The sequence below is a fragment of the Fukomys damarensis genome, unplaced genomic scaffold (assembly GCF_012274545.1).
Source record: "Fukomys damarensis isolate Sample0158 unplaced genomic scaffold, DMR_v1.0_HiC HiC_scaffold_9, whole genome shotgun sequence".
Taxonomy (NCBI): domain Eukaryota; kingdom Metazoa; phylum Chordata; class Mammalia; order Rodentia; family Bathyergidae; genus Fukomys; species Fukomys damarensis.
In genome coordinates this window covers 3,783,212-3,795,545 of record NW_022900921.1, presented here as the reverse complement: position 1 = coordinate 3,795,545, position 12,334 = coordinate 3,783,212, and the positions used below count along the sequence as shown (strand labels likewise).

General features: G+C 48.3%; 1 protein-coding gene across 1 annotated transcript in view; it reads right to left on the bottom strand.

Moving 5' to 3' along the window:
• Sowaha (sosondowah ankyrin repeat domain family member A) overlaps positions 1 to 12,083 on the bottom strand; it is a 33,459-nt gene extending 21,376 nt beyond the window's left edge. The window contains exons 1-2 of the mRNA XM_033761765.1: positions 12,024 to 12,083; positions 6,890 to 7,064 (exon numbers count right to left, since the gene is read on the bottom strand). Coding sequence (XP_033617656.1) covers positions 6,890 to 7,064; positions 12,024 to 12,083 — 235 coding nt within the window. The remainder of the gene's footprint in view (positions 1 to 6,889; positions 7,065 to 12,023) is intronic.
• Positions 12,084 to 12,334: the final 251 nt, after the last annotated feature.

The window sequence follows — 12,334 nt, the reverse complement described above, 5'->3', positions numbered from 1 at the left end:
GGGGGCTCGAACTCTGGAACTTGCACTTGCAAAGCACACATTGGAACCACTGGGCTAAATCTCCAGCCCCTGGTCTACTTTTTTTTTAATTTAAGGGAGCTTTTAGGGCAGTGGGGGTGCTATGGCCTGAGTGCCACTGTGGGCTGTTTATATCCTTGAAAGATCAAAAAGGTTCGCCATCACTGTTTTAGGGCCTTCTATTTATCCCTTAAATTCTGAAATCATACCATGACATGTCTAGGTATGGGTCTTTTAAAATTACGTATTTGGAAAGGGGATGGCAGAAAAGCCCGCTCTTCTGGGGGTCTGCACCCGAGGTCTCTGAGCCCACGCAGGACGGGCTGTGTGAGTGGGGGAGGGTGGCTCGGGGAAGGGCCTAGAAGCCGGCCCAGCCTGCTGGCCTGCTCATGGCTTTGTGTTTGTTGTTGTTGTTGTTGTTTACAATCCTGGGGATGGAACCCAGGGCCTCACACAGGTGAGGTAAGCACTGTACCGCTGAGCTATGGTATCACCCCCACTTGACCCCTCTACCATCCTGTGAGGGTACCAGCCACGCCTGATAAGGCCCCTCACTATTGTGTGTTGACTAAGAGGATTTTCTCTGTCCTTTTGGGCTGAGCGTGATGGGGTGAGCTGGGGGCAGATGCCACAGGGTGGTGACTGGGAACACGGTGACAGGCCGGCAACTGTGGGAGTCTGCTGAACGCACAGCCATCAGGATGTGGGCTGTCAGGCAGCAGGGCTGTGACGCTCTTTTCTTTCCTCATCAACCCTGGCAGCTCAGGAGCATGCCAAGAAAGCAGATGGGCTTTTTGTAATGCAAGTTGACCTGCTGTCAGTTGCTCAGTGGTGGCCTGGAAGATTCATGTAGCTCCCTGAGGCCTGGCTTCTTCCTGGAGAGTGCTTTGCCTTGGGTGGGCTTGTGCTTTGTGCGTGAAGCTGCTGCTGACCAGAGCAAATTAGTGTCAGCCTCAGCCCAGACGCCTCCCAGGGAAGCCTTGCCTCTGCCCATCCCTCCCTGCCTCTCCTCTGGCTACCTGGCAGGGGCACCATGCTGGCCACGCCGGGCAGGGGATGTCATCTTTGCCAGGGCAGGGCACACATTTGGAAGGGGGCGGGGAGAGCCAGTCAGAGGCACCAGGGATCCACTTGCAGGATGGCCCAGCCAGGGAATGCACAGCAGTGGTGTTCTGGAGGCCGGTCAAAAGCTATGGCAGCCCTCCCATAAGGCCAGTGGGGAAGTGACACAGATGAGGGAGAACAGGTGCGGTTGGCAGCGAGAGATACGAACAGGTTGCTGGCACAGGTGGCTCAGGATTTAGGCTTCCTAATGCTGATGTCTTGCCCTGTTCTCTGGCTGCCAACATATTTGGCTTTATTGAGGGCAGATTTGGGTACTATATTACTGTAAAATTTTTAGGTTTGCCTGTATGGTGAATTCTGACCTCAGGGAGGCAGTCACCTTGCCTGATTTATTCTCATACTCACAGCATACAGTAAGTGCTCAATAAATCTTGCATGAATGATAAATGACCCCATTGTTCAGCCAGTCCACACTATAGTTTGGGTCTGGAATGTCCCCTAAAAGTCCATGTGTTAAAGCCTTGGTCTCCAACCCTAGTGCTACTGGGAAGTGGTAGAACCTTAGGAGGTGCCTACTGGAAGAAAGTTAGGTCACTGGGGTGCACCCGGAAGGGGGTATTGGGACCCTATCCCCTTCTTGTCTTTTTACTTTGCTTCCAGGCTACGATGAGGTGAACATGTGTCCTTGGCTACACCTGCCCACTTTCCCTGTGATGCCACAGGCCCTAGTGACCATGGACTGAAACCTCTGAAACCATGAGACAAAACCAACCTTTCTTCCTTAAGAGCTGACTATCTCTGGTGGATTTTTCTGCAGTCATGGAAGGCTGATAACACAGTCCAGGGACTTCCATAGCCATACTGGCCTGAGCCAGCAGGATCCTGAGAAGTGAGCCCACCCTGCCTCTCCTCTCCAAGAGGAGCTTCACAGATGAGAACAAGTTCTAAAATCTCTAATTTATCAGAAAAAAAAACAACTCTTCCCGTTATCCAAAAAGAACTCAGTGTACAGACCTGGAGTCAGAAGAGCAGACTGAGAGAGCTCTTGTGCTCCGAGGCTCCTATCCAATAACCGTTCTCCTTTTCCCCCACCTAACAGCACTCCTGGTGTTCAGATAGCCATGTGCGCAGTCTTTGGGGACAAGTCGTTATTGTTCATCATGTGTGTAACTATCTCGGTGCAGTGTGGCCTCCGGGTACTCTGTCAGGCAAGCTGTCTGGAGACACAGGGAGATGCATGGGCTGGTTTAAGATAATCTCGTCAAAGCCGAGTGTGATGGTGCACGCCTGTAATCCCAGCACTCGGGAGGCTGAGGCAGGAGGATCGCTGTGAGTTCGAGACCAGCCTGGGCTGCATAGTGAGTTCCAGGTCAGTCTCAATTACATAGTGAGATCCTGTCTCAAAAAAAGAACCAAAAAAAAAAAAAAAAACCCATACTCTTGTCACCCACTCTGTTGATTGCACTTGAAACCTGCAGTGAGGAACAAGGGGACAGAAATGATCAGGTGTGAGCAGGGCGTAAGGAGCCTGTGTTTTTGTGCCCTCTCCCTCCAGTCATCCATCTCCGTTAACTGTGTGGATATGAAAACAGTAGCTAAGGCTGAACCAAGGTGCGCCACGCTCAGAAGGCGCTGCTGGAGCTGCACATGCTCTGTGGGAGAAACGTAGGGACAGGCGCCCTGGGCTCCGGCCGCAGCCTGGTGGTGACCCTCAGGCAGCTGGGGAAGAGTACCAGGGAGACAGGGTGGGATCACAGAGGGCGCTCCGGGGCCCTGATCTGAGGGTGCCAGCTGTCAGCCTGGAATTGCCTGATCCTCCCCTCGTAAGCTGGGGTTTCGATCCCTTTCTGTCTGTAGGTTACCGCGTGCCTGTCCTTTTAATCAGTGCTTAACACCCATGTCCCGTGTGCTCTCTGTCTAGCGCGTCTCACGGATTATCAATTCACCATCTATACTTATCACGTCTCAGGAATTTTGCCTATTTTTTTTCTTTCTTGACTTTTCCAGTAGATTAAAATATTCTCACGAATACAGCCAGCCCATATTGTGTTAGTCTGGGCCGACTTCTGGCAATCTTGAGAAGTCTGTGTAGTCACACGACTTGGTTCTAGTCATTGAGATCCCAGGAAGAGTTTGTTTGGTTTTTGTTTTTGGGTTTTTTTTTGTGGTACTAGGGATTAGACCCAGCGACTTTTCACTGAGCCTGAATGACATCTCTAGCCTTGTTCTTTTGGTGGGGGTGTTGCTGGGGATTGAACCTAGGGCCTCCCAAATGCTAGGCAAGTGCTCTACCACTGAGCCGTTTCCTCAGCCCTTCACCTTGAACAGCTTACTCTGTGTCAGACATGGTTCTAAGCATTTCATTTTTAATTTTCACAATAATCATAAAGGTGACAATTGGTATTATTATTATTGTCACTTTGCACATGAGGAAACTATGGTGCCGAACTTAAGGTAACTTCCCTGAGGTCCCTCAGCTGGCAAAGGGTGGCCCTGCGACTGGAATTCTGACCCTGAGTTCAGGGAGCACACACTTGGACTCAGCGGTGTCGTCAGTGTTAGTTTCCTGTTGCTGCTGTAACAAATCACCACAAACGTTTGGCTGTAAACATCACAAACTTGTTACCGTACAGTTCTGAAGGTCAGCGGTCCCGCCGTCTTATGGGACCGAAATCAAGGTGTTGGCAGGCTCTGCTCCCAGGATATCGAGAGCAGTCTGTCTGCCTGGCCTTGTCAGCTCTCGAAGCTGCCCCAGTTTCTTACTTGTAGCTGCCCTGCTCTGATCTGTCTCCATCCTCACAACTCCTCTGACTCCTGCTCCCCTCCTATGAGGATGTCCGGGATCCTCTCCCCAACTCCAGTCCCTTCATCCCACCTGCAGAATCCCGTTATGGACATTCTGTTCACAGACATTTGGGGGTGCTGCTGTGAGTGCTGCACCATCCTATCCTGGGGGTCCTACGGTCCATATGCGGCGGCAGGCGGGCTCCCTCGAACCCTCTCCACTTTGCAAAGGCTTCTCCCTTGGTACGGCTCCCTCACAGCTGCAGCCCCTGGCAGGGGAGGGTATTTGGAGCCCAGCAGTGTGAACCACATAGGTGGGTCAGGCGTTAGCTTTTTCTAGTTCAGTTCCCCAGTCGGTTGACTATGTCGTGTGTGTGTGTGTGTGTGTTGGCGGTGCTATCTTTAAACCTTATTCCCTAGTATTTCTATTCCTCATTCTAGGCAGAGTGATTTCTCTCAGTTCCTTTGAATTCTTTCTTCCCTGGCCAACTGCTTGACGCCAGGTAATACCCTCCCTCCCAGCCTTCCTAAACCCGTCTCGGTGGTTCCGATCCCTCCCAGCAGCAGCCTTTCCCAGTCTGTTTTGTCTGTCTGAATAAATTCTCCCCAGAGATGTGACTTTCGGACGTATTTTTAGCTGCTGAAGAACTCTTTGTTGAAATGAGATCCCAATTTAGAAAAGCGGGTAGAGCTGGGCCCACACCTGTAATCCCAGCCACTGACGGGGCACCGAGGGAGGAGGATCACAAGATCAAGTCCAGCCTGAGCAACTTAGCGAAACCCCGTCATAAAATGAAATGGCTAGGGATGTAGGTTAGTGGTAAGGTGTTTGCCTAGCATGCACAAGGCTCTAGGCTCAATACCTAGTGCTAAAAAGGAAAAAAGGGGAGGGAAGCTCTTTGGGGAGCTCTTTTTCTTTGTTCCTCAGTTTGAAACTCATTGCTCTGCATCCTCTCCTGAGTCTTGCCTCGGTGATTTGCCTCTCTTTAGTTAAGTGTCTTCTCGCTCACGACTGCCTTTAGTGCCTTGGACAACATGAAACATCCTTTCTCTCTGTGGCTCTCGTGCCACTTGAAGTCACATTTAAAAAAAATGCAAAACATTTTAACTTTCTCGCTCCCGCCCAACACAGTCACCTGAGGGGCTTCCTCTCACCTGCTCACATCCATACCTGCTCATGGCTGCAGGGAGGGAAGCCACCCTGAAGTGGGCTGGCAGCCAGCGGCCCCTTACTCGTTCTCTGTAATGTGAGGACCTCAGAGTCCTCCACTTATGTAGACTGCAGCTCCTTGATTACTGCACAGTTGACATATTTCTTCCCAGAGAGTTCTTTCTGGCGATAACTTGGAAGAGCAGAAGCCTTCCACCGTGGCGAGGCCTAGAGTTCCAGTGACCCGAGTGAGGGCAGGCACGCCCGTGGTGGAGTCTCAGGACGAGCTGCACGGAGCTCCTCCTGAAGCAGATGTGAATCCTGTGACCACCGCTCCAAGCCAGGCTTGGCATGGGGTTTCTTCCCCGTTGGTAGCTCTGGCTCAAAGAGTTGCATGGGATTCCTATAGACTCAGGAACTGGAGGGCTGTGTTTTTGTAGCTCTTTAACTCAGGGGACCCTGAACCTCAGGAAACCCAAGAAACTTACATTTCCAGGTTTCTCACTTGCGGGAGTCCCTTCCAAGTCCTCTTCTTCTCTCATTCTAAATAAGGAACAAATCCCATTACCTACCTTTCTTTAAAACTGTCTTCTTCTTCTTTTTTTTTTTTTTTTTTTTCCAGCCCTGCGGATCAAACTCAGGTCCTTGTGCTTACAAGGCAGGTGGAGGAACCACTGAGCTAAATCCCCAGCCAATAACTGTATTCTTCTTAAAGCCTTCCAAATGCTATAAACTTCTGGATGCATCCCTGGAACTGTGGATTCAAGACTCTCTCCAGGGAGCCAGGGACCCATGCGCCAGGGGACTGCCTCTGTGAGGACAGGCAGAGATTCTTGTCTCTAGGGCTTCACAAGGTGTCCCTGGTGCTCTGTCTCTGCTAGAAGGCAGGGAGCTATCCGTCCCCTCCTGAAGTGTTGGGTCCACTGTGGGACTCAGAGCGGACAGCTGGAGAGGTGTGAGGCTGGGAAGGGGTACTTCCTGCAGGTTCCTCAGGGGGCCAAGGGCCACATGGCTCCCAAACCCAGCACTGGTGACAACTCTGGCTAGTCTTCCTGGCAGGAGTCAGAATACAGTTTCTTCCCTCTGGCCAGTTTCTCCATCAGCCTGCCAGTACTGCTGCTGGCTATAATTCCTCAATCTGGCTTTTAAGAATCATGTTTTGCAAAATGGCTTTCCTGCCTTGCTGGAACATCTCCAGACTTGTGATCTCAGGCCCAGTACCCAGCAGGGCCCTCAGGTCTGCCCTTGCTTTGTATTGTGTTAGCCGCTGTTGGTACGAGTCAGACCTGAACACTAAGTCAAATACTGCTTTAAGAATGTGTGGAGGGCTGGGCGTGGTGGCACACGCCTGTAAACCCAGTGCTCGGGAGGCTGAGGAAGGAGGATCTCTGTGAGTTCGAGACCAGCCTGGGCTACATAGTGAGTTCCAGGTCAGTCTCAAAGACATAGTGAGACCCTGTCTCAAAAAAACAAAACAAAACAAAAGAATGTGATATAGATAATGATCTACAGCTCACCCATAGAGGTTCTCTGTCCTAATTCCCAGTAAAATAAAAGAAAGCTGATAAAACGATAAAACTGGGGGGTGGGCAGAATTTGCTTTCAGCAACCAATACAATAACCCTCAAATGTGGCCTCCAAACAAGGACATAGAGCAGCAATGGCTCATTTTTAGAGCTTTCAATGCTACGAACAGCCTGCTGAGGCACACGAGCCACAGCTTCACTAGCACTGGTACAGAGGACCCTGGAGGGGCCAGGGGAGGCCCAGCACACCTGTGCCTTGCCCTCCACTCCCACGCATGGTCAGACTCCTGAGCATCCTCCCTCCTTCTCCTGCATCCCAAAGGAATCAGCGTGAGTCATGCCTGACCTTCCTCCTCTTCGGAATGGGCTGTATTAAGTGTGCCGTGGACAGTGGAGCAGGAGCTTGGGCCACCCAGCTGCTTGGCTGATGGAAGTATGAGGTCTGCCCCGACGACTAAGAGAGGGAAGACTGGCTGCTGCTGCTCCAGCTGGCTGCAGACCTTGGCTTCATCCACATGGCGCTGGTTTTAGGTGCATGCAGAGTGCGAGAGTTGTGGGGTCAGGAAGGCTTCCAGCCGGGTTTCAGAAGAAGGCCGGGGAGGCCAGGCGGGGCGCCCGAGAGGGCGGTGGGTGAAGTTGTGAGTGTGAAGCCAAAGGCGCAAGGAGACCCCAGAAGTTTCCAAAAGCCAGGAGCATGGATCATCTGAGAAAAACTGCAAAGAGGGAGCAGAACCGGCCCAAGAGAGAGGCCACGGGAGCTATAACAACCGGAAGTGCTGTAGGGGTGGAGACACCCAAGCCCTTTGGACTTTACAACTTGTCACAGGTTGCCAGGGATGCTAGAAGTGGAGCTGTGAGATTTAATGTTTGCCCTGCTGGATTTTGGTCTTGCTTTGTTCCCATTCCTTTGTATTCCCCTATATGGAACCTTTGGAATGGAAATGTCTGTCTTATCCTTGACTGTCGGAAATGCTTATCTTTCTTTTCATTTCTACAGGAGCTTGCAGCTAAGAATTTGCTTTAAGTCTCAGAGGAGACTTTGGACTTGGGCTTTTCAGCAGTGCTGAAACTGGACTTGAGCAACTTTTACAGATGGACTAAATACTTTTTTGCCTAAAGGGATGCTCATGAATCTTTGGGGGGGCCAGGGCAGAATGTTACAGCTTGTGTCTATGTCCCCCCAAAGCCTCATGAGGTCATGGACAATTTTGGAGGTGGCTGGAGCTAGCGTTTGTGATTGGTTCATGGTAGACCTGCAGCGTGAGTGCTCACCACCCCAAGTAGTCTGAATAAAATAAGAGGGGTAGAAAGATGCCGTTAGGTTATCTTGCTGCTTTTGTTGTCTTGAGCCACTCATGAGCTATTGCTCCTGTGCCTCTCCACCTTGGAGCCAACTGATTACGGACTGAAACCACTGCAAACCGTGGGCTTTCCCCTCTTAAAAAAAAAGAAGAAGAAAATATGTGGTGCAGAACAACACAGATGGGGCCACCGAGCCGAGGCCAGGGTTGTCTCCCTTTCTTGGGAGACATCTGTAGCCTCCTCCTGTCCGGCCTCAGATAGGAGGCACAAACCCTGGTGGAGGACATGACAGGAAAGCCCAGGACCGCAGCACTCCCAGCTGTTCTAGCACAGCCTCCAGGCTCCTCCGGCTGCCTTCTCCCCTCTCCCTTCTTCCTTTCAGGCTGCTGCACAGTGTAGAGAACCCAGAGACCCAGCTAGGCCCTTAAGGCAGAGAGAAAAACAGACTGGTCCTCAGACAGTGGGGTGGACAATGGTCAGGGACTCCTCTCTCCACCATGTTTTGGCAGCATGAAGCTCTGGACCAGAAGGACAAGAAAGGAGGGCAGACACAAGGGTGCCAAATATTCACGGTAAATAAGGGGAAAAAGGCAAGAAGACAAGCCTCCCTCCGCCTGCTGCCCCACATCCTAAGGAATTGCTTGCAACTGCTTTGAATGTAAAAACACTCACGAACGTGATTTAATAAACCGGGGTGACAAAGATGAGATGACAAAATCAGGGAATGAGATAAAGAAACATCATTGCAGATCCAATCAGTAAATCACAACTAACAAAACAGAGGATGCATCCACTGAAACTCAAACTACTGAGTTGCACAAGCTAAATCTGTCAAAATGATTAAAGCAATTAGAATAAATAGACACGAAAGACAGCAAAGATGATCCAGTGTAAGGATTGTTATCCCTATAGAAGAGAAGCCAATGGGCCGGGGATTTAGCTCAGTGGTTCTGCCACCTGCCTTGCAAGCTCAAGGATTGGAGTTCAATCCCAGGTATCAAAAAAATAAAAAATAAAGAAAAGAAGCCAAAAAACAGAGAGCCAAAACAGAACTACAATGCAGAAAAAAAAAAACAAACCAAAAAAAAAAACAAAAACAAAAACTTCACACTGAAAGAAAATAACTATGTTTCAAAAAAGCTTGATTCACAAGGCTTAACTACTAAAATACCTCTTAGTTAAATTGAACTAAGCAATGATGAAGAATTACTTCTTTAGCTAGCTAAGCAGGAAAAAAAATGTCAGCTACAGGGGCGAAATTGAGGCTGCTGTCACACTTCTTCCCAAAATAGTAAAGAGCAAAACCTACAACCTTCTGTGGGGAAGAAGGTGAGACTCAAGAATATTATACACTAGGATATGGTTCTAGTGTAGAGGTGCCAGTATTTTTAAAATACTGAGGATGGAAACCAGGGCCTTGTGCGTGCTAGGCAAGTGCTTTACCACGGAGCTACACCGCCATCCTAAAGCCTTCTTGGAAAAACAGCTGAACCATGAAATTCAGCCTGTTATGAGATGAATTGAAATAAAGATCTTGGAAATTGAAAAGCGTTGGTAGAAGGACCAGTGATGAACATGGAAGTGATTTAAATTTATTTTTTATTTTGTGATTATTTTTTGTTTTGTTTTGTTTTTTTTGAGACAGGGTCTCAGTTTGGAGTTTAGGCTGACCTGGAACTCACTATGTAGCCCAGGCTGGTCTCAAACTCAGGATCCTCCTGCCTCAGCCTCCTGAATGCTGGGATTACAGGTATGTGCCAGCACACCCAGCTGAAGTGATTTAAATTTAGAATGTACGCGAAGTAACTATAGAATTATGTTTACAGAGCAGAATAGGATTGCTGTAAACCTAGACAATGTAATAATAACAAGCAGCTGAAGTCAGGAAGCTGCAGCAGGAGAGAAGGGAAGAGTCACCAGAGCTTATTTTTCAGAGCAACACACACACACACACACACACACACACACACACACACAAATTGAAACGTGTACTTCAAGAAAATGACTAACCTCTTACTGTGTTAAACAATTTTTGTTTAACCTTGGTGGTATCTTTTGGGAAGTAATATCTTTTGTGGTCAAGAAACGTTCTTCGAAGCTCAACTCTTCCTTCAGTTTTACTTCCACTTCTTTCGCTCCTTTTAAATTCAAGTAACATGAAATATAATGCTTTTTAATTTTTAATTAACTTTTTAATTCAATGGCATTGGTATTGTGGTCCCTATTTGCATAAAATATCACTATTGTTTCTCGTCCTGTCTGTAAATACTCATAGAAAACTTTCTGGAATAATGTAAATGAAATGTTCATGATGGTCCTTTCTGAACTGTGGCATTGAGATAGTCTAAACTCTTCTATATTGTTTGAGTTATTTAAAGTGTATGTCATTTTTATTAAAACATACAATTTTTATTTGAAAAAGGAGTGGATAGGATAAAAAATTGTCTGCAGTTGCTGGGCATGGTGGCGCACACCTGTAATCCCAGCACTCGGGAGGCTGAGGCAGGAGGATCGCTGTGAGTTCAAGACCACCCTGGATTACATAGGGAGTTCCAGGTCAGTCTCAACTACATAGTAAGTCCCTGTCTCAAAAAAACAAACAAAAAATAAATAATTTTAAAAATTGTAGTTAATGCGGAATGGTGGTATATGACATTTCCTTGCTCATCGTTTTTATATTCTAATGTTTCAAAAAAAATAAATACAATTTTAATGTTTTAGTGGAAAAAAATCTTCAGATATCTCACTGTGACCAAAAAATACAGCCTAGGCACAGACCGGGAAGAAATTGCAGGTATTTTCTGATTGATGGACAGAACAAAGACCCCATTGCTCAGCTCTGGCCGATGGAATATAAGCAGAAGGGCCTATGGCAGGTTCTGGAATAACGAGAGCAGTTGCTCATTTTTCTCTGCTTTACCTTCATTCCCTACTGCTTCCTGGAATGCAGCTAAAGTGTCACCATTTTGGATCATGACAGACATTCAAAGCAAAGAGACAGAAACTTCTGCGTTGTTGAAGCCCGTGATGTCATCTGAACTGAAACGTGCCCTTCCTACACACATATGCAGAAGTTTAGTCTCTGGTGCCATTTGCATTGTGCATCAGTGAGGAAAGAGGAAAGCACCGGTTTGCTATACTCAAAACACATGAGCTAAATGTGACAGATACGTTTTTATAACAAAATACTAAGACAATATTTTTATGAACTTGAGATTGGAAAGGATTTTTTTCCTTTCGTTTTGTGTTTTGAGACAGGGTCTGACTATATAGTTCAGACTGGCCTGGAACTCACGGCGATCCTCCTGTGTCAGCCTCTCCAGGACTGGGATTGCAGGCGAGGGCTACCGCAGCTGGCTTTTCCTTCTGGGTTGGTTTTTCCCTCCCTCCCTCTCTCCCCTCCCTGTCTCTCTGTCTTTGGCTGTGCCTGGAACCCAGGGCCCCGTAGCAGCAGCTGCTGCTGCTCCTCCTCCTCCTGTTCCTCCTTTTTGCCTTTCTAAAAAGCAAAAAGGAAAACCATAAGAAAATAACAGGTAAATTTGACTATAAAAATTGTAAACTATAAACAAAAATAAAAGATAAACAAGAGGCCTGGAGTACAGCATTTCCTGCAGTGCTTGTGCATCGTGTTCAGGGTTGGTGTGGTGCTGGACTTGCCGGGGGCACAGGGGGAAGGGACGTCAGCTAAGCTGAGGATCCACTACAGATCGCACGATTCAGGCAGCGACGATGCACGTCAGCTGATCAGACAGCGCTGAGGACCTCCACAGAAACTATCTTTGGTATGGAACGCAGCATGCCTCAAGATTATATTGTTGGACTGATCCTCTCTTGTTGCAACATCCGTGGATCTCTCCTGGGAGGGTGAGGACGACTGGGAGAGGCTGTCACAAGAAATAACACTGCCCTGGGAGAAATGACCGTTATACAGTCCTATCTGGGTACTCGGCTGCTTTCAGACTCCCTGAACGTGGTACTTAATGCGTTTTGACCTGAAGAATGTGTCCCGGTATCTGACACTGGATACCTGACATGCCTTGGAGACTTTGTTGGTGTGGACTGCCCCTGACTTGCTGCCCTTCCTAGCTAAAGCAATCAGTACTCATCCTGCCCGCTGGAACCAATTAATCCCATGACAGGCACTGAGGTACTGCTGCGCTCAGCTTTTGGATCCCTACTGGTAATTCTGACTCCCTCAGAAGTTCTGTCCAGAAGCAGCCGAAAGGAGTAGTAGCCATAACGACGATGAAGGAATTTTTGGTTTGGAAAATAGGAGTGAATTCTCCTAAGTTAGGGAACATATTCCAGCAGAAGGAAGAGAGCTGTAGCCTGGGTTTTGCTTTCTCATAGCTCTTGCTGGTACAGCTGGCAGTGGATGTTTCACAATACACCCAACTATGGATAAATGACGATCTCTCTCTCTCTCTCTCTCTCTCTCTCTCTCTCTCTCTCTGTCTCTGTCGGATCGAACTCAGGACCTTGCACTTTG